Source organism: Tachysurus vachellii, chromosome 1, assembly GCF_030014155.1.
Source record: "Tachysurus vachellii isolate PV-2020 chromosome 1, HZAU_Pvac_v1, whole genome shotgun sequence".
Taxonomy (NCBI): Eukaryota; Metazoa; Chordata; class Actinopteri; order Siluriformes; family Bagridae; genus Tachysurus; species Tachysurus vachellii.
Genome location: NC_083460.1, coordinates 22428031 through 22453810, shown reverse-complemented (window position 1 = coordinate 22453810; position 25780 = coordinate 22428031). Strand labels below are relative to the sequence as shown.

At 41.0% G+C, this 25780-nt stretch overlaps 1 protein-coding gene across 4 annotated transcripts in view; it reads left to right on the top strand.

Annotated features, from left to right (window-relative positions):
- Nucleotides 1-25780, top strand: part of nav2a (neuron navigator 2a) — a 79299-nt gene that overhangs the window by 35492 nt on the left and 18027 nt on the right. For 3 of the 4 annotated variants that reach the window (XM_060877300.1, XM_060877287.1, XM_060877308.1), the window contains 14 exons: nucleotides 5730-5847; nucleotides 8950-9002; nucleotides 11772-11844; nucleotides 12206-12413; nucleotides 13796-13929; nucleotides 16902-18000; nucleotides 18078-18184; nucleotides 18269-18377; nucleotides 18875-19243; nucleotides 19358-19480; nucleotides 23020-23146; nucleotides 23237-23549; nucleotides 23684-24305; nucleotides 24697-25035. In XM_060877300.1, coding sequence (XP_060733283.1) covers nucleotides 5730-5847; nucleotides 8950-9002; nucleotides 11772-11844; nucleotides 12206-12413; nucleotides 13796-13929; nucleotides 16902-18000; nucleotides 18078-18184; nucleotides 18269-18377; nucleotides 18875-19243; nucleotides 19358-19480; nucleotides 23020-23146; nucleotides 23237-23549; nucleotides 23684-24305; nucleotides 24697-25035 — 3794 coding nt within the window. Of the gene's footprint in view, nucleotides 1-1907; nucleotides 2067-5729; nucleotides 5848-8949; nucleotides 9003-11771; nucleotides 11845-12205; nucleotides 12414-13795; nucleotides 13930-16901; nucleotides 18001-18077; nucleotides 18185-18268; nucleotides 18378-18874; nucleotides 19244-19357; nucleotides 19481-23019; nucleotides 23147-23236; nucleotides 23550-23683; nucleotides 24306-24696; nucleotides 25036-25780 lie in introns of those variants that run through there. The other variant, XM_060877292.1, reaches the window with a different exon arrangement.

Below are 25780 nucleotides of genomic sequence, written 5' to 3'. Positions count from 1 at the left end.
GAGAGTGAAAGTGTGCATGTGTATGTGAGTGCATGTGTGAGTATGTATGTGTGTGTATATGTGAGAGAGTGTGTGTTATTGATCATTATTAGTACACTCTACTTTATAGGTTCATAAACAATGCCAAGCCAATACTCCATGTACTGCACATTTTTTTGGACAGATGGGCCTTCATTTGCATGTCCGTGTCTAATGTGTGAATGGAGGCCCCGGTTAGCGTGCTGATGCTAATTACGCCAGCATGAGATTGTAGTTGTCAGTCATTGGCTGCGCTAGGAGCCTTGAGATGGAGGGAAAAGTATTGTTAAATAGTAAAAATTACAGGAGGAACCTGATGTGTGTGGACACAAACTTCAGCCTTGCTATGAAAACCCTCACATGCAGCTAATCTGCAGAGACGTCTGGGGACAACATTGACATTCGCACAAGCATAGCATATGCGCAGCATAGCATCACATCAAAGTTGACTAGACTGCTCTGAATGCTATATTCTTCATTAACATTATAAATAGTTTTCCCTCATTTATTGTTTAAAAAACATTCTATGAATGTGGCCCAATTCATACCTAACCAGTTTTCACATAATATTGATGTTAGCAACCGCACCATGACTAGCGTGCTAGCTTCAGTCACTGCTTTTTTTTTTATCTACCACTGTCTAGCAAGCAAACTACAATTTGTAAAACAATTTGTAGTTAGTTATTAACTGTAATAATCAAATGTAATATAGTGTTTGAAATGTAATGAATCATAACCAACAAACCTTTCAAGTTAATTGACAACAAACCAGTTCCTTTTCAACTTAACTCACATATTTACACAATTCTCTGTCATGGAAGAACGATTTATCACAAATAAACATTAAGAGTTATTTTTTTAATTTTAATACATTTCAGCATTGGCAGAATAAATAAACAATATAATTGTAGTAAATTTAATGCTCATGGTGTATTTGATCATGATCTCTGTGTGTAGCAATAAAACCACATTATGTTATTTCTGTCATATTAAATCAGTGATACATTAATGATTATACTTTATGACTGCTTGTTCCTCACGTGCGTCAATCGGGACCTTTATTTCACCGAATTTAGGTTTTGTCGATTAAACTTGGTTTAAAACTTACCGTAATGTCAACACCAGTCTGTCAGTGAAAAGCTGTTTGTTTAATGACTCAGCCTTGATTCAGTTCAACACAACAGACTGAATCAGAGCAAGTTTTACACAGAGCACATGGTGAACTCATGCTGGTTTACCTTCATCATCAGAAACGTTATATAATATATAAAGATAACTAAAAAAAAGTTTTTTTTTTACCACACAGGAATTAATAGGAGTTTATACTGATGTGAAATGTTGTAAAAAAAAGTCCTGTATTAAACTATTAATTAAGAGATATGTATAAAGGTTTTTGTACCACAGCTTTAGTAGTAGTTTAAAGCTTTGATTTCCTTTGCTCTCTCTCTGTGTGTGTAAGTGTGACTTCTGACCTCTTTGCTAGGTAATCTCTCACTCTACACGTAAGTGATATATGGTAACACTCCAGTGTGATGTCAGTCCTAACCAGGTGTGTGTACTTGTCTGTATGTTTGACAGTGTGTGTGTGTGTGTGTGTGTGTGTGTGAGTGTGTGTGTTTGTGGTATGGAGGTGGAGCCAGGCTCAAACTCACACAAGACTTAGGTCTCATAGGTATAATTTCTACACAGAGCAATACAAAGGAAGCACAACAGACAAGAAGCAGAGTAGATTCTAGACACGGACACACCACACGGACAGGATGAAAAATGACACTCAGGGTCTCCTGCCACTTGAAATAGAGTTGTGGAGAGAAAGATATATTGCACACAGGGGCTAAACTTATCCCTCACACCTTATCTGCTGAGTTTTTATGACTAATCGACGGCTGGATTCAAGGAAGGCTTCGTTGATGAATTATTCTCATTACTACGCGTTTATTCGATTCTTTGCTCAGCTTCTCCAGACCTGAAGATACGTCATGGGACTCGGGGATCTGTGTATACCGGCGAGAAACAACAGCAGGACGTTCTGTGATCATTACAAAATGGTGAGATTTACTTAAACCATGCTACAGAGGACTAAATAGGACAAGTGTAGTGGGCTAAACATAGAGCCTTGAGGTATAACATTATAGCCATTAGGAAGTTTTATTCTATTAAACACATTATAATTATTATAACTTTACTGAAAAGCAGCTAGCTGAGATCATAAATCATGAATGGCATGATCTGCATTGTTGTCCACCTATATGTGGTCCAACATATGTGTCCAACTTTATGTTCTGTGTTTTATATTCGTCAAGCAGGAACAATAATTCATCTTGATTCAAGTAACTTGTTGAAGCAGGAAGCTGGATGAATGTTCTGCATGGAAATGTAAAGTTTTTCAGAAATTCAGTCTGATGTGAAAGTTCAAAGGTCTTAATGAGATTCATGAGGAGGTTATGAGCAGATTTCTGAAGGAGGCATCTCAGGGAGGATATTGATGAACCTGTTGCTTGAATTGTTAGGGAGAATTCAGCGATAATGAAGAAAGTATATCATTGGCCGTAAGTCTGTTATAAAATGAATCGGGACTCTGTTGGCTTTGCTTGTTTTTCCCTCTGTTGATAACATTACACGGTTTCTTAGTGCTGAAGACACAAATGCACTTGGAGCATCGCAGAGAGCAGAAATGGGTTTGATAGCACCATTTAATTTGTTTAATTTGAAGATACAAATGATTATGTGGGAAAAAATGTATTTATTTTTTTTTACTTTTCTATGAATATATTGTCCATAGAAGGCTAAGGAAAAAACAGATATACATAAGCATGTATCAAAAAATATAAAATCACAGAAAACCTCTGTCAACTCTTGGAGAGACCTTTTTATTTTTGCATGGATTGAAGCAATGCTCAGACCAACCATGAACAGAATTTGTCCAGTGCTTGTTGTTGTTACATGTGATGTTATAAAACATGTATAAAACAAGTCTCTCAACAACCTCTCTTTTTTCTTTCTCTTAAATATAAAACAGCTCGTCATGCTAATTAGAAGATAGTGTCGATTTGTTTGTCCTGTAGACTCTCCTGTGTGGAGGAACACTGGAGGCTGAAGACACTGGAGATTACTTCCATACATCCTCACCATCTCCAGGGTTCCTTTTTTCTTTGTTAAACAACATTAATAGTCTTTGTGAAGTGTCCACTGTACACATACCCGTAGCTGTTACTATGGAAACGATAACGTATTCGAATCAGCGCACTGCAAGATCTGTCTGAAATTCTGTGATAAACACTGAGATATAGATGTCTACGTATTTATAGGATTGAAAAAACCTTTTATTTCGGTCTGGTGTGTTTAAGAGTCATATTAATAACAGCATTTATTTAGACTCTGTTCTTTTTTTGACCTTTCCATCACCTCTGTCCAATTTCTTGTAATTACTTTTAACTAGACTGTTATTTTATGCTGCTGTTTTTGAGCATGTGTGTGTGAGTGTGTAATAGAGGGCCTCTGGTGAGCTGTATTTTTGACTCACTGCATTAGCTCTGTAATTAGAGTGAAGTTAGCATAGGGGCTTTTTAAGAAATTCCTTTAAGGTTGCTCAACCTCAATGTTTTCGGGAGATAAAAGCAAAGAGGTTCTGCTGACAGCTCACTGATCCATACTGTGTGTGTGTGCATGTGTGTGTGTGCGTGTGTGTGTGTGTGTGTGCGTGTGTGTGAGTGAGTGTGAGTTGGGAAATAGCTGCCAGTTTTCCTTACAGTTTAATGGTACACTCTCATTAATGTCAGATAACTTCTGATTTCTTCAGTGAATCTTTTTGTTTGAAGATATTTCACAGTGATAATGTCTTCTCTGTACTGAGACTCAGGTGGTGGAATTAATTCACCTGGCTTTAGGCACACCTGACTCACTGGCTGAGTAAAGACTAATACCTGTTCATGCAGGACTTAAGCACTAAATCTGCTCTGGGCCAGATAAAAAGGAGTGGTGCAAAACCCCAGACTTTTCCCCTGTATTCATCTGTGATATACGTGCATTAACTCCCTCAAGGATGTTTGATCGTAATGAGATTCTCTTAACTGGGCTATTGCACTAGCATCAATTTGTATCAAAGAATGATGAGGAAAGTGTTTTCTCTTTAAACATGAATGAATGGATGGATGGATGGATGAATGGATGAATGAATGGATGGATGGATGAATAGATGAATGGATAGATGGATGGATGTATGAATGTATGAATGGATGGATGGATGAATTGGTTGATGAAAACATTTTTTGGTGAAAGCTTAATAAAACAAAAAACTAAAATAAATGCCAACAGGAGTGTTTAGGTTATGGTATTCAGAGTAAGGTATTTCTGTATGTATGTTAGGGTTTAAAGGCAAAATTATTTAGGTATTATTGTATTATTTTTAGGTAATTTAGGTTAGATTTTTTATTTATTTTAGAATTTTTTTTATGTAAAAAAAAAAAAAGTGGTATTTACAGTATGTTAGGCTATCTGTATTAGGGTATTTTTGGTATTTTGTATGCTAAGTTAGATATTTAGTTAGGGTATTTAGGCATTTAGGGTATTTAGGGTATTTATAATAAGGTAATTAGGTTAAGGTATTTATTTTAAGGTATTAGGTTAGGGTCTTTAAAATAAGGTAATTAGGTTAGAGTGTTTAGGGTATTCATAATAAGGTTGTGTAGGTAAGGCTATGTAGATGATGTAATTTAGTGTTATATCAGACTTTATATATAACCTTAATGAGTATTTAGGTTATATCAGACTTTAATAATTAGCTTTTTCGTGACAAGTTGCTCTGCTCTCAGTGATTCAGTGTGTTGTGGGTAAATGAGTCATCCAGACAGTGCTTTGTGTTCTTTTAGAGAGTGAAATCCCTGCTGTTTGTGTTTCAGATTGTACATGATGCAGCAGCTCTGTGTGTGTGTGTGTGTATGTTTGTGTGTGTGTATGTTTGTGTGTGTGTATGTGTGTGTGTGTGTGTGTGTGTGTGTGTGTGTGTGTATGTGTGTTTGTGCACCTGTTGTCTCCTATCATTAGAAACCCCTGACTTATTCCAGTTAGTAAAAACATTCCTCTGTAGCTTTGTTCTCACTAAAAACAGACTGCATGATGGGTTTGTGTGTGTGTGTGTGTGTGTGTGTGTGTGTGTGTGTGTGTGTGTGTGTGTGTGTATAAAAATGACGGGGTAAAATATTTCATCATGTGTCAGCAGCAAAGGATCAATCATATTCTTATGTAATTAATTCAAATATTATTTGATATCTTCTGCACAGAGCTGCTGTAATGTCTGAGATCTCCTGTATTAGAAAGTGACTGTTAAAGTGATTGCCTTTGATGTAAACATGTCTGTATCAGAAGCAGAATTTGGTGATGATGTCATTGGACGTAATAAGATGCCTGGGCAGAAGCTTTTTTTAAACACACTGATTCAACACAGGGCCTTTCACATTATTCATTCACTTAATCCACCCCCTACCCCCCCACCATTCTGCCCAGAGTGCACTGAATAGGGCGCATGAATAGGGCACAATGGCCAGCATTTGAATACTCCGCCTAACAAAAGGACAAATGCTCAGCTCGCTCTGGTTCCCGTCTTTAAGCACTCATTTCTGATGCTGTAAATCAAAAGCGAAACATCCTTTTTTATTGTGATTGCGGATTTTTGGAAATTTGGATCGTAAAAAGTTTCTTTTTCTCTCCGTCAGATCTACACGGACTGGGCGAATCACTATTTGGCCAAATCAGGACACAAGCAGCTGATTAAAGATCTGCAGCAAGATGTTTCTGATGGAGTGCTTTTGGCTGAAATCATCCAAGTCGTAGGTATGAATCTGTTATTTTGTTAAATAAACTTAACATACAAGGAAACTTTCACTGATTCAGCTGTGGTTTGAAAATGCATAACAATTTTATTCTTTCAGTCTTTAAGACTTTGCATGTTGTAGTGAAAAAAAGCATGTAAGCAGCAATCCCATGATTTTTGGACCCTGTGTGTGTATGTGTGTGTATATGAGAGTGTGTGTAGTTACTTCAAAAGTCAAAGTGTTTCTTCATTTCGGTGAAGTAAGTTTATATTTAAGGAGCGTAAGAACCTGTAGCTAAGCATGAAGAAGTATTATTGCCTAATGAATTTTATATAGTGGCTCATTTGTTTCTCATTCTAAAGTTTCAAGAAAAAAGTTATGAAGACAAACAGATCATAACAACACAGCTAGTCTTTCTAGTGCCATACATGATATCATGATGTCTTGTCTGTCAGACAGACAGACAGACAGAATGACAGTTTTTGATCCCTTATGGAAACCTGCATGAGAAGCGCAGTCTGTAAGATTTTTGTCAATTCTTCTCTTTCTATCATCTCGTTGCTCCCACCAACCTGCCTGCACTTTACTGCACCAATAAAAGATTGTATCTGTCTGACTCTCTGTGCTACAGTTGGTCTCTCCTCAAACACACACACACACACACACACCCCAATGTGGATTAGTATGTAGTTATTTGATAGCTCTCTCTCAGTCTTACAGAAATAAATTGAGCCACTTTGCTTTTGTTTTTCTCCTTTATTCCTTTATACAATTGCTGCCGAAATTTGAGACACACACACACGCACACACACACACACACACACACACACACACACACACACACACACACACACACACACACACACACACACACTTCCTGCTATCTACTGTAGTGATATAGATGTAGAATAAAGAATAACGATGTCATTATTAAAGACACAAAATTGAAGACTGAAGCTGTGAAGATTTTCAAAAACTTTCAAAACTGGACTAAAAGCCTGTTTTGTGATCAGCACTAAGCACTAGGAAAAGAGCTAATACTGAAAGGCCCAGAAGACACAGCAGGGTGTGTATCAGTCAAACTTGTATCAGACACACTTGTACACTGTGTAACAGACACAACAGTCTGTATATCAGCCACATAACACTGTCTATCAGACACAACACTATGTATCAGACATAACAATATGTCAATCAGACACAACAGCATGTGTATCAGACACTACAGTCTGTGTATCAGACACACTTGTATCAGACACATTTGTACACTGTGTATCAGACACAAGAGTCTGTGTATCAGACACACTTGTATCAGATACATTTGTACACTGTGTATCAGACACAACAGTCTGTGTATCAGAGGCAATAGCATGTGTATCTGACACTACAGTCTGTGTATGAGACAGAACAGTCTGTGTATCACAACAGCATTTATATCAGACAAACCTGTATCAGACACAACACAGTGTATCAGACACAACAGCATGTGTATCAGACACAACAGTCTGTATATCAGACACAATAGCATGTGCATTAGACACAACGGCATGTGTATCAGACACAGCACTGTGTATCAGACACAACAGCATGTGTATCAGACACAACAGCATGTGTATTAGACACAACATTTTGTTTATCAGACACAACACTGTGTATCAGACATAACAACATGTGAATCAAGCACAACACTGTCTATCAGACACAACACTATGTATCAGACATAACAATATGTTAATTAGACACAACAGCATGTGTATTAGACACAACAGCATGTGTATTAGACACAACAGCATGTGTATTAGACACAACAGCATGTGTATTAGACACAACAGCATGTGTATTAGACACAACAGCATGTGTATCAGACACACTTGTATCAGACACATTTGTACACTGACCACATATGATCCAGATGCAGATACAGAATTTGTTGACGTTACGTTAAAGACTTGAAGTATTAAGGCGTGGATTTTCATTGGGTAGAATAGAAGACACAGCAGGGTGTGTATCAGACATAACAGTATATGTATCAGACACAACAGTAACATGTATCAGACATAACAACAAATTTCATGTGTATCAGGTGCAACAGCCTGTGTATCACATGCAATAGTATCTGTATCAGACATGACAGCAATATCTCTATCAGACACAACATTCTGTGTATCAGACACAACATTCTGTGTATCAGACACAACATTCTGTGTATCAGACATAACAATATGTGAATCAGACACAATAGCATGTGTATTAAACACAACAGCATGTGTATTAGACACAACACCATGTGTATCAGGCACACTTGTATCAGACACATTTGTACACTGACCACATATGATCCAGATGCAGATAAAGAATTTGTTGTTACGTTAAAGACTTGAAGTAAAGACTGGATTTTCATTTGGTAGAATAGAATAGAATAGAAGCCTTTATTTCTCAAATATACGTATATATCACAGCACAGTGAAATTCTCTCTTCACAATACCAACTTTGGGGTCACAGTGCAGTCACCCATGATACAGTGCCCCTGGAGCAAAGAGGGATAAGGGCATTGATTGTTTTTTGTTTTGTTATCGTTACTGGAGACATTTTTCAACTTACTTAGAATGTATGATCTCCTTTTAGCAACTTGTCATTTGTGTGTTTGTGTGTGTGTGTGTTTGTGTGTGTGCTTGCGTGCATGTGTGCGTGTGTGTGTGGCGTTATATAGTGTAGATCTCTATATTAAACAGTGGCCACTCCTTTATCTATCTAAGGCTAAAATAGAATTTCTCTCTCTCTCTCTCTCTCTCTCTCTCTCTCTCTCTCTCTCTCTCTCTCTCTCTCTCTCTCACACACACACACACACACACACACACACACACACACACACACTCTGTGCGTATTCATCTGTATCCTCCCTCAGTCTATGTGGTGTGTGGAATCAGCTGGCGATGTGTTTCGCCTTTTCTCAGCTGCTCATAGGGGGTTGGGCCCACTAACACACACACACACACACACACACACACACACACACACACACACACACACACACACACACACACACACACAAACACACACACATGCACTCTTTTGGACACAGTTCATGGACCTAAACACTTAACTTTTCTCTTTCTGCAGCCAATGAAAAAATTGAAGACATTAACGGCTGCCCAAAGAGCCACTCGCAGATGGTGAGTGTCTTCATTTACTCCTTAATTCTTCACTGAGTGTCTAACAGTGGGTTAGAGAGAAAGGGGAAGAGGCACAGGCAAATATATCTGGAGAGACAAAAATCTAGAAAGAGACAGATATCTAAAGAGACAGACATATCTATAGAAGCATACAGATTTCGAAAATGACAGACAGTCATCTAGAGAGACAGACAGATCTCTAGACAGTCTTCCTCCTGGTTCGATGTCATGCCTCTCTGTGTCTCTTTCCGTCTATCTTTCTGTTTCTCTTTGCCCTCTTCAGACCTCAGATAGTTCCATCAACTTCCACTTTTCTCAGAAATCATTTGTTGAACTTTACACTTTTTTATATGACAGTATTGGTGGTTTTCTGGAATCTGATTGCTCAGAAGTTATCACACAGGCTTGAAAGTCAGACCCTTAGGCAATGTTTACTGAACTTTTCTGGAAGGAGTCTCCAGTGTCAGTGCTTTCTAACGCTCAGTAGGTTTTCTGCCACGGGAAGATTTTCAGGACAAAGGGGTTTACACTTCATGGTTTCTCAGCAGCATGTGTGTTCTTTGTCTTTGTGTAATCCTAGAAAAGGCCAGAGTCAGAGTGATAGCTACAAAGCTGCTATTTATCTTCTGATGTTTCGCTACTCCATCGACAATCTCACCATAGCATTATCAAGCCTGTACAGCTTCAAGTGAATTGCACTCAGAGCTGTGACTCACAAATATATTTAAAGGCCACTGGAGAAGTAGTCGGAGCTCTACGGTGTTCGTCTCTGCACAGAATATTTCAGGAAATTAACAGCTATAAACTTCCACAGTTTCAGAGCTCAGAGTGAAATCATGAGACAATGAGACATTGGTTAGCAAACTGATGTCTCGACTGTTTCCACACATTCAAAAGCACAGAGGGACGGAGAAGATGAAATTTAAAAAAAAAAAGGAGCTTTATTAGGACATAAAGAACTAGAGCTTTATTAGGACATAAAACACACGCGCGCGCACACACACACGCACACACACACACACACACACCCACGCACACACACACACACCCACGCACACACACACACACACACACACCCACGTGCACACACACACACACACTCACACACACACACACACACACGCACACACACACTTTTACAAGCCATTTACAAGCCTGTGTATATGTATATGTGAGACCATCCTGTTTGAGGTAAAGGGTTGCATGACCTCCCAAATATTGATTATTTTCTTATAAAAGCATGGTCCAAAGTGTTTTATTCCTCTTATTCCACTAATTACCAACAATTTCAATTATTTATTCATCAAAGAAATTCACATACCTCTCATACTACTAATACTACTATTACTGCTGCTAATAATAATAATGAACAGCTGCAGTGATATAACAGATGGGGAGAAATCTAATAGAAAAAGAGTGAAGGAATGTCTGTAGGGTGTGTAGAATTCATGTGTCATATCTCTCTCTCTCATCCCTAACCAACCAGCCAAGACATACACAAACACACTACTACACACACTCACACACAAACACACATCCCCAACCAACACACACACAAACACACATAGAAAACCAACAGGAGGTGGAAGTTAGCATTAGCATGCTGCATTTACACAAGGCCAAATAACACATGTTTTCAGAACAGTTCTGTAGAGATGTGATAACACCGTCACTGTAGCGGTTCTGGAGCATGTTAGAGAGTGTTAGAAAGCAGGGAGATGAAGAAAATATCCTGGGAGAAAAAAATTCCTCAAACAGAGACTGAACTGCACCGAACTTCTGCCGTGCCATTCATGAGTCTTTAACACACAGCTCAGTGTCTGCCATCACAAGAGAAATGAGTTCAGACACTGAGTTTAATGTGTGTGTTAATGTTTAACTGTAAGGGGATTCCTCAACTACAGATCAGCCAATACACGTAGATATAAATTTATTGTGTGTGTGGGGGGGGTGTTGGGGGGATGATGATGATGATGTAGTATGTGTGTGGTGGTGGTGTGGGAATAGTATGTGTGTGTTGTGTGTTTGTGTGCATGTTTGTGTATGTTTGTGTAGTATATGTAGTACAGTATATGTGTATGTGTGTGTGCATGTGTGTTCTAGTGTGTGTGTGGGTGTGTGTGTGGTTAAACATGTTAAACATGCTGATTTTAGTGAGTTGTATTTAAGAGAGTTATTTTTATTCCGGGTGGATGATATGAATTCCTGTCCCAAAATTCCTTGGTGAGAACTTTGACCCTTGGCAACAACTGTCACCCAGTAGATCTTAGGGTGTGTTGGTGTCTAATTCCTCACATTCTTCCTCTTCTTCTTTTTTTTTTTGCTGAGAACAAATTAAAAATTCCAGTCAAATTAAACGGTTGTGAAGATAGTGTTAGTCTGCTAGTTAAGTGTGTTCTGGGGATACAAGATTAAAGTGCAATTCATCCACTGATGGAGTGGTGGTCAATTTGAATACCAGTTTCCAGTTGATACTGAAGCTGACCAATCATTTTGTTACCTGACTGATTGATTCTATGGTGCTAGGAACTGAACTCATCTCCTAGCAACCAAGAGTTTACATGATGGATATGTTGGGGTTTTGACCAAATGTAACTGCAAGGATAGGAATATCAGATGATGTTGTACTTGTGGGAACTTTTGACAAATATGTGTGTGTGTGTGTGTGTGTGTGTGTGAGTGTGTGTTTGTGTGTGTGATTTGCTGACCACAGTTGTAAGTGTACATCTGACAACATCTGAAAATTTTCCTAATTGTTCCTCTCTTTAGGTTGAAAATATCGATATATGTCTGGCTTTTCTGGCAGCAAGAGGTGTGAACATACAGGGACTCTCAGCTGAAGGTAACACACACACACACACACACAAACATTATACAGTAAAATACATTGTAGCTGCCATTGATTATTTCTATTTACTTGACTACTCCTGTTATATACCTGAGGTTGTTCCTGCTTTTACACTGTACAACATTACTGCCTTGTGTGTCATGTGTTCATTTAACATCCACACAGATACGTGTCAAACATACGTGTCAGTGAACAAGACATAGGCCTGTATACACGTCACGTCAAGAGAAGGAGGTGTAGTCTCTGTACCTGTCAGAGTGTGTGTTTGAGTCCATCCGTATGTACTTAATCTTACAATGTATGCTGTCTCTGTCTGTCTCTCTGTCTCTCTCTCTCTGTGTGTCTGTCTCTACAGAGATCAGAAATGGGAATCTGAAGGCGATACTAGGACTGTTTTTTAGTTTATCTCGATACAAACAGCAGCAGCAACAGCAGCAGAGCTCGTTACACACACACTTTACACAGACTCAGACACAACCTGCACAAACACACACAACCTCCTCGCATGGGACTCACGCATCAGCAGCACAGATCCATCGAGCGCAGGCGGAGATGCAGTCCAGGTATGGCACGCTTCCTGTCACTTCCTGTTTATAAGGAGTTGAGATCAGATAATGGGTGTGACTGAGTGAATGTAGCATATTCCACATTATGTGTCTGGGTTTTCAGTCTATCACTGTCTTTCTTTCTCTATCTGTTTCCTGTTGTATCTTTTCTCTCTTTTTATCTAGGACTTCCTCTGAGAGCAAACTTCTCAAGTTTTCCATTGGTCAGAAAAAGACATCTAGGTTAGCACTCACTCTCTCTCTCTCTCTCTCTCTCTCTCTCTCTCTCTCTCTCTCTCTCTCTCTTTCTCTCTCTCTTCTGTTTTCCTCATCTTTCATCTTTCTCTCTATAGCGTTATCCAACTCTCCACCATTTCCGATTCCTCGTTTTCCTCCATGATGTTTGCTATTGCTCCACAAATATGTGGAAAAAATGTATTTCTTTTAAATTTCTTGCACTGAATCTCTGTAACAGTCTCTACAATCAAACCAGTTTGCTAACAGACTGATAATAATTGGGTGCAGTAACTAACTAGCTAGCACTTTGCAAATAGTTTTTTATCTGGTAAAGGTGGACTGTCAAGGAGATCTGTGCCGAGTTGTAGTGTGTGAGTTACTCACTACATTTACATTTACCCACTGTGTGTGTGTGTGCTTGCTTAAGTGTGGGCTTGAGTGCTTTTATGTTATAATTGATTTATTTATTTATTTATATAGTTGTATATTGTGCTGTATATCGAATATACACCATACCTGCTTGTGTGCCTATAGCTTCTATACACAATTCCTGCTACTCTCTATAGACAAAATACACAATTCTTGCTACTCTCTATAGACACTATAACACAATACCTTCTACTGTACCTTTAGACACTATACACAGTGACTGCTACTCTCTACAGACACTATACATGATTATTAATCTGTTTATATGAAGAGTGATTGAAGCCTATTGTTAGGGTATCTGATATTACTTCACAGTGGCAGAGCTGGTGATAGACTATCCGATTAGTTATTTAGCCATCCTGGTAGAGAGCACACCCGTCAGGATAGAAATCTTTCATCACATGTGTCAACAATGATCAATTATAAAAACATTATTAATGCTGTATTAATTTGCAGTGACTCTTCTCCCTATGGGAAACATGGAAGCAAAATAAATGGCTTCCACATCATAGCAAAGCCACCTGGATTTCCTTTCATTTGTCATCTTTCTGGATACACGAGCACTAACACTAATTGTGCTAAGTTTTCTAATTTAAATCGTGATAAATGTGTTAATGTTTTTGTTTTGTTGATGTTCTAACTGAAAAAACTTAACGGTATAAGTTTATTCAGAAAGTAATTACTTTAAAATCGGTAAGACCTTTGAGCTTCTATTCTCTCTATCTGTCGTTCAGACTTCCTGGCCCTACATCGAGAGTTTCTGCTGTGTGTGTCGAGTCGTCGCCGCGAGGGTCACTCAGCTCAGCAGGGAACAGATGCAGCCAGACGTTCAGTGAGAAAATCAAAGCTGCAGCCACACAGACCAGAGGTAGAACACCAGAGACCAGCATCATTTGTGTGTATGTGTGTGTGTGTGTGCATGTGTGCATGTGTGCACTAACCTACTTGAGCCTGGAAAACAGTGTCTTGAACACTCCTGATTTGACAGATTCTGCTAGATCAAAAGAAAAAAGGACACACACCCACACCCACACCCACACCCACCCACACACACACACACACACACACACACATCCACACACACACAATTGAAAGCTGCTTATGGAAGAACATTTTGCAAAGTGGGTTGTACTGTGCCGCAGTCCTGTGTGCACATTTAGAGAGCATTTGTGGCTATATCCAAAGCTATATAATAATCACTCAGTAGTTTTCCTGAAAAGCAAGTGAAATACAATGTCCTGTGTTAGTGCTCAGTGCTGTAAATTTATCTCAGTCTGTGGTCTTTATTTGATAACGATCAGAACGATCACTGCTGGATTAGAAATGGCAGGAAGTTCTAGAGCTGTGCCGTATTAATGACTTATAATGAATCGAGCCCTTAGGCAAAAATATTTAAAGTGATGAAATGATGTTTCTCAGACAGAGCTTGAGTTTAAGGTTTGAAGAATAATAAAATAAAAGCAGGCTTCTTAACAGGAGGAGGTGTGTCTTAGTTCTCTGTTTGCTAAATGTCTGCTAAATCTCTCTCACTGTAAATAATAGTTCTGTCCCACTATATTTCTCTGTCCCTCTGTTTTAGTCTTTCCCCCATTGGAAGTCATTAGTGGTCTGACCCATTTTCCGTGTGGCTAATTGGGCTTTAATCACTTCCTAATAGCTGCTTTGTTTTTGCATACTGATGCGAAACTGGAGCGAAGAGGAAAACACACACACACACACACACACACACACACACACACACACACACACACACACATACACACACACAAAAAGTAATTTAATGTAATTTAATTCATATTAATTTTTCATGCAGTCTTTGTCTTTTTACACATTATTATTTATGCTTCTTCTTCTTCTTCTTCTTCTTCTTCTTCTTCTTCTTCTTCTTCCTCAGCTCTTGTCCTGAGTGTAACCTGGTGTGTGCACAGTGCCGACTCTTTTCAGTCATTGCTTTTAACATTGCACTTTTTTTAATGTACTTTTGGACCTTATTTTAATTGAGAGACAGACAGACAGACAGACAGGCAGACAGACAGACAAGCAGACAGACAGACAGGCAGGAAGATTGTAACCCCATGGTGGGGGATATAAGAGGCTGTGTGAGTGTTAGTGAGGTGTAGAGAGTGAGTCTGTCTTTCTGGAAACACTGGAGTTTTTCACTTTTTGTTTTAAAATAGCTGCATTTTCTGGATTATTAACTCTTTCTTTCTTAGAGGTGAGTAATAAGGACCACTTTTATTTTTTTCCTTTCTCTCTCTCTCTTGCTCTCACACACAATGGATGTGTCTTTGGTGCTCTAACAATAGTTCAAGCTCATAACTAATCTGTTTATTATAATGTTAATTCTGACCTGCTAGGTTTTGGGCCATCAGCCTCCAAGAAATTCTTTCTATTATCTCTATTCAAAGAATTCTTTCATATCCTGCAGTTTAGACTTCTGCTTCATTATATGTATTATAAATGTCATTTAGAGCATTCTGATTTAGTGCATTCAGTTAGTGTTGTAGTGTTTGTGTGTCTTTCATAGACAGTTTATGAATGTTCTCAGGCTGGCACTTGGGGAAATAACGGTTAATGGTTACGTGGTTAAAAAACATATTGTAAATGTCTGGATTTTGGTTTTAAAGCATTTTAATGCTTTCTGGCTTTTTTCTTTATGGCATTTCCCTTCTTTATATTAATAAACAAGACCATAATTCAGTCTCAGGCTCAACACTGACATGTTTGTTGTGTGTGTTGCCCGAATGCTGCCACTGTAAGCTTTCATTATTCTTTAGGGCCTTTAGACTGAAAAGGTTTTGCACCATGCAAAACCTTGGACATACGGCAGTTTGTCTACATCATCTTAGGCATGGCACATCTACAGCACTGCAGCTTACACCTTCAGCATCCTGGGTTTGATCCTTAGAAGCGTGTGGGTTTCAAATGGGTTCACTGGTTTCCTCCAACATGCAGGAAAGAGGAATGGCTAATCAAATTGTCCCTCGTTGTTGAGTGAATATCTGTGTGCATAGTGTCCTGAGCTCTTGGGATAGACACCAGATAAGAAACTAGATTTGTAAAGTTTGTCACAACAAACTTTGATGTTGGCTTTGACGAGGCAAGTATTCGTAAAAGCCTGTGCTTTTTGGAGGCAAGTGGACATAAAACTTGTGAAATCTAGTGGAGCGCTAGGGTGCCAAAACATTTGGAGGCAAGTGGAGCCGAGCTTGTGACGTCATCCGAAAACCTGTGACGCAATTCCCCTCCTTGGGCTGAGTGTTTTGATATGCCACATGTCCATGTTGTGCTAATGTTTTTTGTTTTCACGTGATGTCACGTGACATCATCAGAATACACGTGAGGAATTTCCTCTCATTGTTCTGAGTGATTTGATATGTCACATGTCCATTGTTCTTTGATTTTACCTATTTTGGGGGCGGGGCTGCGGCACAACCAAAAGGCCAGTCGGTACTCCAATTTAAAATTAGATAGTTCAAAAGCTTGCCGAGTTATAAACCTCCAAAGTTTATAATGGGAGTCTATGGGAAAAAAGGCCAATTTGAGACCCGGTACCAGAAATACCGGCACTCGGATCGCTTAGAAAAGTAATAGCAAGAAACTTCAGACCAGGGTCTACAACATATCCGAATTTGGTGCATGTGGCTCGAAAGCCCTAGGAGGAGTTACTCTTGATAAATTTTTGTCTAAGCTTAAATAGGAAAACAGAATGTTGGCTTCTACAAAGCCAACATAATAAAGCATGATGAACTGATGCTGAATGGTGGAACTTGAGCTTTATGTTGAATAGCAACTTTCTTATGAATGAACGAATAAAGTCTATTCAATTCCTCCTTACAGAATCATCAGAGGGCATTGCTTCCCAAACTCCAAGCATGACTGAGCACGCTCCATCGTCATCAGCAACCACGTCTGCTGTCACCAGCACTGTGCCGTCTTCTTCCACGTCCTCGGCCACTTCCTGTTCAGCCATCCCTCAGCCCACCTCGAGCAGCAAACCCTGGAGGAGCAAATCTCTGAGCGCCAAAAACACATCTACCTCCACTATTTCCCCAGTTAAAGGGGAAGTCCCTTCCAAACAGACCCCTCCTACTGACCCACCTCCAAAATCCCTGCCTCAGAAGTCCATGTTGGAAAAACTCAAACTGTTCAACAGTAAAAGTGGCTCAAAATCCTCTATGCCCCCAGAGGGCGCTGTGCATATGCCGCTTATGTTGGAGAAGGTAGAAGCTACCGAGCCTGTGGAAGAAGCTAATGGCTATGCACTAACAAGCAGCAGCCCAAAGATGGCACTGAAAGGCATTGCACAGCGCACCTTTAGCCGTGCTCTAACGGCTAAAAAGGGCTCTGTGAAAGGTGCCGACAAAGAAAAGGACAGTGACAAAGAGAAAGAGCGGGTTAAAGAGAAAGAGAAGGAGAAAGAGCGTGGAAAGGAGACTTCGAGAAGAATGTTCACTTTTGAAAAGTCAGCGAGTAGAGATGCAGTATCCACAGAGGATGTGACTACCAGAAGTGATGTTAGCATCACCGCTGCAGAGCCTAAAAGGACCTCGAAAATTGCCAGCTTCATTCCCAAAGGAGGCAAAACCAGCAGCAAGAAAGATAGCGCCGCCTCTATGCATAGTGGAATCCCCAAACCAGGAAGTAAAGGCACAGCTAAAAGCTCAGGAGTGCCGCTCTGTGGTAAAGACAACGAAAGGCCACGTAGCATGAGGCTAAGCAGCGGAGTCGGTTTCCACATAGACAGCCGCCCCAATTCTTCCTCTTCCAGTCTGGCATCTACAGAGGGAAAAGGTAATCAGAATCACAGCGTAGTCTCAGTTGGAAATGGAGGAACTACCCAGTCCACTGCTAGCAACACAGTTAGTGTGCAACTTCCTCAGCCTCAGCAACAGTACAACCACCCGAACACAGCCACTGTAGCACCATTCATGTACAGGTAAGTCCACCGCTACAAGAACATCACACACACACACACACACACTCACACACTCACAAATCTCTCTCTCTTTCCAGATCCCAGACAGATGGGGATGACACCACAGAAACAGGTTTCCAGGGACACACCGGAGAGTCAGGTGGCTTCAGCAAAACCAATCAGACGTCCACTGAAGATTTATCAGGTGGGTAGACAGATTATTAATAACAGGTAGACAGACAGAAAGACAGGATTATTAACATTATCGGCTCTGATCTGTGTTGATCAGGTGAAGATCCTGAGACTAGGAGACTGAGAACAGTCAAAAACATTGCAGATCTTCGACAGAACCTGGAAGAAACCATGTCCAGTTTACGGGGGACACAGATAACACACAGGTACATGCAGAGAAGTATATATTTTTTTAATCACACATGGGTATGTTGTTAAGCATTTGTCCCTGTTTTGATAGAAACCAACCCAGAATACACGGCAGGTTTGATTCACATTTAAATTAGAATAATTTTCCCAATGCAGTCAAACCACACTGGAGTTGTTGTCAAACTAGCAAAATTAGAAGCACATTAAAATAGTGTGTGTGTAAAACTTCATGAATTTTTGTCATATTCAATGGTGTTTCAAATACTCATTTTCAGCACCACCATTAACATGAACAATATTTATATGGTTTTATTGCAGTTCATAAACGTTCCAGTAGAGAGCAGTGATGTATTAATAATGTCTATTGCTGATCGCACTGATGACCTGAAATCAGCTGTGTTTGAATCACATCAGTTATTCTTGCACTTAGTTGTTCAGTATTTAAACTTTCTGTTACACATATTTCCACATAAATCTATAGTAAACTTAAACTGTGCTCTTATGTCTTCATCAGCGCTCTGGAAACCTTTGATAGTGGCGTCACCATGGAAATGAACCCTCGTGGTTTCCGGTCATCTCGTGCCGCACCGCTGTCATGGGCCAATCGGATCGGTCCATCCAGTCCACGGCTGCAGGCAGGCGACGCCCCATCACCAGGGAATGGGTATCCGGCCCATGGAGGCATGGGTGGATCTGCCCTGGGTCACACACGCTACCTTTACTCTGCTCCTCTGCGCAGACAGCTAGCAGCACGTAGCAGTGCCATCTGTGGGCTTGAGCTGGGAGAGCGTGGTGCAGAGGAGCTCGAGCTGGACGTCAGTGGCTACGTCAGTGATGGAGACATGCTGGCCAAGAACGCACATGCTGATGAGCTCAGCAGTGGGTGAGTCTCAAGTCTCATATGTCCATTACGCACTTTATTCCTTATGAACTTGTATATCTATATCTTTTTGTCAGTGATGCGTGATAAGTATTCATCTCTCTCTCTCTCTCTCAGCTACTTGACTGATGGTGGTTTGAGTTTATATTCTCGCCGTATGAACCGTTTCCCAGATGGACTGGCATTGATGCGAGAAACTTTACAGAAACATGTATCGACTGGTCAAGGAGATGCAGACAGGTATTTCATTATCATTATCATAATCATACTTTATCACTGTCTACTTCACATGGCTGTCTTGGCTAAGCTCAGCACAGTGTGTTCTGATGGCTAAGATATGGTATATTCAAATATATATCTCTTCTGGTTGGTTGAGAGCAGTATACAGTGTAGTGATTGGTTGAGAACAGTACATTTTGTTCTGATTGGCTGAGAACATTATGGTGCGTTCTGATTTGTTGAGAGCAGTATGTTGTGCTCTAATTGGTTGAGAGCAGCATGTTGTGCTCTGATTGGTTCAGAGCAGTATGTTGTGCTCTGATTGGTTGAGGGCATTATTGTGTGTTCTGATTGACTGGGAAGAGTATGGTGTGCTTTGTTTGGTTGAGAACAGTGTGTTCTGTTCTGATTAGTTGAGAGCAGTATGTTGTGCACTGATTGGTTGAGAGCAGCATGTTGTGCTCTGATTGGCTGAGCAATATGTTGTGCTTAGTTTAGTTGAGAGCAGTATGTTGAGTTCTGATTGGTTGAGAGCAGCATGTTGTGCTCTGATTGGTTGAGAGCAGTATGTTGTGCTCTGATTGGTTCAGAGCAGTATGTTGTGCTCTGATTGGTTGAGGGCATTTAGGCAAATGAAACATAGAGAAACATAGTAAGTCAAGACATTAATCAGTCAAGAGACTGTGTGTGAATTTGAATAAATCATGATGAAGAGAAATGAAGGAGCAAAAAACTCAATCCGAGTATATATGCAGGATATAAATAAATGTCTTCCGGATCTTTGAAATCCATTCAGCTGTCACATGCTCCAGTCTTGTGTCTTGGTCTTTCTCTTTGTTCTTAGTTTTTTATTTCAATTTTCCTCCCCACAGGATGTTGTGGTTAACCTCCACACTATAAACACCCATGAGGTTTGGGAGAAGATTCTGTCTGTCTCTCTCTCACACATAGACACACACACACACACACACACACACACACACACACACACACACACACACACCCCACACACACACACACACACACACACACAGCCTGTAATCACATTTCATGCAAGGCTGAAACTCTGATTGCAACTGGTTTTGTTTTGAGTGTTTGCTGATATGAGAGGTTCCCTCACATTCCGTGTGTTCAGTCGTTTCACTGTCATTACACCGTGTACTGGTTTGGAAGAACAGGTTCTTATCCAGGAACTGAAGAGTTTTAGTCAAGTTCTGATAACTCAGTGGAAACACACATCTGCTGCTGTCATCACTTTTCACCAATTTAGTCAAATTCAGTGATCCAATGCACCAATGCAGTTATGACAGTGAAGCATAACAGTATATGTTTCTGTGTGTGTGTGTGTGTGTGTGGGTGTGTGTGGGTGTGTGTGTTATCTATGCCCTGGGTGACTGGATACTGTACTTTTTCTTTGTAGAGGTCAACGGTCAGGCAGGGCAGGTTTTCTGAAGCAGATGTTAGTTGATTGGAGAGTCTGTGTGCTATAAGGAAAAATCTCTGCTTTGTGTGTGTGTGGCAGTGGTGTCCTCCCATAGAATACAGCTGCATTTAGACACAAAACCTCAGTCCTGAAATAAACACTTTGCTCTCTTGGAACACACACTACACATAGAAATACAAATGTAGAAAAGAAAAAACTTTTAAAGGTTTAAAGTTTACATCATTTGTAGCGTACAGAAAAGACGAAATAGGTCTTTCGGGTGAGTGTGTATAATACCGAAATAGAGAGAGAGGTGGAAGGAGGTAGAAATTGGCACAGAGAGATAGCGGTGGAAAAAAATGGACAGAGCTACAGTGAGGCAGATGGAGAGTGTTGTGGTTGTGCTGTTTTAGCTCAGGATGTAATAACAGCTTTGTGTTCCAGAAAGATACACTGATCTTTAATTAACATTGCACACTCCACACGGCCAGGCTAAGCCTGTGTGTGTGTGTGTGTGTGTGTGTGTGTGTGTGTGTGTTGGTTTGTAATGTCGCATTCTGCTTGCCTTGCAAACTGGGAAGCGAGTGGCCTTGTTGATCTGACGTCGCTCCCTGAACTCAGAGATGAAGAGACTAATCTTGGATTCCAGAGCATGGAGATTTGGTTTAGGTCAAATGCAGTATATGTGTGTGTAGTATGTATGTGTGTGTTTGTAGGTATGTGTGTATATGAGTGAGTGTGTGTGTGTTTGTATGTAGGAATCTGTGTGTGAGAAAGTAGGTGCATGTGTGTAGGAACAAGTATGTGTATGAGAGTGTGTGTGTGTGTGTATGAACGTGTGTGTGAGAATGTAGGTGCATGTGTGTGTCTGTGTCTTTGTAGGACCGTGGGTGTGTAGGTGTGTGTAGGTGTGTTACTGTGTGTGTGTGTGTGTGTGTGTCTATGTGTGTTTGTAGGACCGTGTGTGTGTAGGTGTAGGTGTGTGTGTGTAGGTGTGTGTCTGTTTCTGCGTGTGTGTGTGTGTCTATGTGTGTTTGTAGGGACGTGTTTGTGTAGGTGTGTTTGCGTGTGTAGCCAGCACTTCAGTGGTTAACTCGGCTCTAGGATCAGATTTCACATGAAAAACGAGAGAGCGAGAGAGAGTCAGAGACAGAGGGGGCAAACTTAAGCAGTGAATAGATGAATGGAGTGACTGCAAAAGAGGAAAGAGAAGAGAATGAAGGAATAGATGGTAGAGATAAAAAGAAGTTAAAATACTAGATGGAATCAAAAATAGATGGAAAAACGAAGAGACCTCAGCACTAAACCCAAGAAGCATCGACATTCCATTCACTCACTGTGATTCATGTTCCTGGTATCCACGGCAACCAAGGATCTCTGAACAGGTAGTGTGTGTGTGGGTCAATTTTTGTGTAACATCTATCAGTTAGTACTAAACTGATGATGCTTTGATGATGATGTGTGTATTTTGGATTTTATGAACCCATTTATTGTGAAACAGGAATTTTTCTCTAATGAATCCAAATCCGTATTGAATATAAATCAGTATGAAATTTTTTTCTTTGTATTTGTCACTTTTCCAGCCCTGCAGCCATTTCTCACTAATCACACAACTTAACCCCCGTTTGTCCTCTCGAGCTGTGTCTCATGCATGTCTCACGTCACCGAGCGGTGGAACAAACTCGGGGGAAAGTGTTTTCACCCTCTTCCACATACCTGAGCTCAAAAATGCTCATCATTGGCTACTGTCACTGTGATTGACAGACAGAGCCTTTACTCTTGTTTTCTTTCCATCTCGTGTACTTTAGGGTAAGTTGAAGTTGTCATTATGACACCCCGTGTCCTGTGGGACACAGTCTGGGTTTGCTTCAACCCCTGTGTAGGATAAACTATGCAGAAAAAGGATGGATGGATGGATGGATGGATAACATACCATTATTTCAACAAAAACATTATGAAGGCTGTGAGGATTACAGAAGAACTGAGAACTAGTCTCCAGGATAAATGTTGAAATGTTCACTTTATTATTTTTGATTACAGCATTATGTGAAAGACATGTCTCTGATGGACAGCGTTGTTATTAGTGTGATTTCCATATTTATTGATCTCTCTCTCTCTCTCTCTCTCTCTCTCTCAGTTGGGATGACAGCAGCTCCGTCAGCAGTGGGATTAGTGACACGATCGACACTGATGACATCAACACAAGTTCCTCTATCAGCTCATACACACACACATCTGCTTCATGCAGAGCTCTGAACACCCAGGTGAACACACACACACACACACACGTGTGTGTCTACAAAAGTAACCCAATATCTGTTAAATAATCTTTCTTAAATTTCTCCTGTTCCTAGCTTTCTCCTGTGACTGACGCTGAGAAACATTCGGCAGTCGAGCGACACTCAAGTTGGTCCTGCGATGAAGTCAAGAAATCTGACGGTAATTCAGACAGTGGTGTGAAAATGGAGTCTGGGTTAAAATGGCACCAAAACCCTTCTGACATATCAGATGAGTCAGATAAGGGAGGATCCGGGAAAAGGGCAGGTGCCGTTTCTCAGACCGGCTCATGGAGGAGGGGCATGACTGCACAGGTTGGCGTGACGACACCACGCACCAAAAACACCACAGTTACCTCAGGACCAGGCGTGATGAAAACACCTGGGACAGGTGTGTGGGCTTTATTTACGTTACTGTGTGTATTAGCTGACTTTATTAGCTAGCAGGCTTTATTACATAAAAATGTTTTACAAATACAGTGATGAATATACAAGACTTTTATTTGTGCCATGTGTCTGTTGTAGCTAAAACAGATGACGCTAAAGTTTCAGAGAAAGGCCGCGTTTCTCCCCACGCGAACAAAATCCAGAGCTCTGACTCCGCCCCTTCCCGCGTTTCCTTTGGCTTAAAGAAACCCAGCTCAGGGTCCATCTCGGGTCCTGCTGCCACAGCGACGACCTCCAGCACAGTCAGCAGAGTCACGGTCATCAGTGGTTCAGCCACACTGGGGAAAATCCCCAAGTCCACAGCTCTGATGGTGGGTGGAGTCAGATCTGGTCTGAAAGGGTCAACACTAGAGTGTGCCATGGTGACTCAGGAAGACGGCGGCCTAACGCCTGGTGTCCGGTCGACTCTGCAGTACCGCAGCCTGCCTCGACCTTCACGCTCCTCCCACAACCGCGCGTCCATCAGTAGCATCGAATCAGGACCAAGTAGCCGAGGTCCTGCCATCAGTCTGTCTGTCTCAGCCAATAAGACGCGAGAGTCTGTGCCCAACATGAAAACCAATCAGACCGACAAGGAAAAGGGTGGAGTCTCTGATGCGGACAACTTAAGAGCAAACGTGGTTGGCTCAAGTTCGACAATTCCACAGACAGCGAGACAAGGGAGTAAATATACAGAGGTTTCATCACCCACACTGCGCAGGTACACACACACACACACACACAAATTTTCAGTCCTAGCAAATGAAATCTTTTTAATTGCTGTTTGTTATTCCCAAATCTAAACCTAACCCTAACTTCAGTAACCAAAAGGAAATATCTTTTCTTTAAAAGTTAGAAAAAGGCATTTTTCCTCTTAAGGCCAGTCAGATGTCCCCACAAAAAGGTTAAAACTGTCTGATATTCCCATCCATGTGTGGACATTTAGTCCTCACCATGATATATAAACATGTGATCTGCTGCCCCCTAGTGGCCTGTAAGGTACTAGTGCATATTTTTTGTAATTTGGACTGGAAAGTTTAGGGAAATAATTTAAATGTGATTTTTTCCCGGAGTTATACTGTTTTTGCTTTTTGCCTTCTGGTCTATTTTAGACTTTTTGGAGGTAAAGCTGCCAAGCAGGCCACTGCCTCAGAGAACCTGAAGAACTCTGTGGTCATTTCAAACCCTCATGCCACATTAGGACACCACTCTGTGCCCTCTTCTGGGCTCCTAGACTCCTCCTCAGTGGGCAGCAGCCTGGTTGCAGGGGGCAGTGAGCAGATGTCCAGCCCGGGCTCGGGTTACTCTGGGGGTACGGGGACATGGGGCCACCCATCAGTCAGCAGCATGCACACCAGCTCTGAATCCATCGACATGTCAGTCAGCAGCGGGAAGCAGCATGACAGCAGCCACCAGCCAATCACTCGCACCGGCAGCACCAAGACGGAAAGGTAAGAGTCAGATGAGAAGAAGCAAGCATCAAAGGTCTCTGAATGGGAGATGCAGGTTTTTGTGATGTAAAAAATTCAACCAAGATCAATCATGTCAGACCTTCAAGTCTTGGTGTGAAATTACAACAGTTTCTGCGTTTCTCCCCACGCGAACAAAATCCAGAGCTCTGACTCCTCCCCTTCCTGCATTTCCTTCGGCTTAAAGAAACCCAGCTCAGGGTCCATCTCTGCTTCCACGGTGATGACCTCCAGCACAGTCATGGTCATCAGTGGTTCAGCCACACTAGGGAAAATCCCCAAATCCATGATTAACAATTTTAACCCTTAAAATGAGTTTTGGCTAAGCTTTTGGGGTAAACCATCCAGTGCGACAGGGGGTGTGGAAAAGAGGTGAGGAGGCAAGTACAGGAGGGTTGGAGTGGGTGGAGAAAAGGGTCAGGAGTGTTGTGTGTGACAGAAGAGTGTCAGCAAGAATTAAAAGGAAAGGTGTACAAGTCAGTAGTGAGAGCAGCTCTGCTGTATGGGTTAGAGACTGCAGCAGTGAGGAAAAAACATGAGGCAGAGTTGGAGGTAGCAGAGATGAGGATGTTGAGGTTCTCTTTAGGAGTGACAAGGATGGACAGGATTAGGAACAAGCACATCAGAGGGACAGCTCAGGTTGGCTGTTTTGGGGACAAGGTCAGAGAGGCTAGATTGAGATGGTTTGGACATGAACAGATGAGAGAGATGATTATATTGGTAGAAG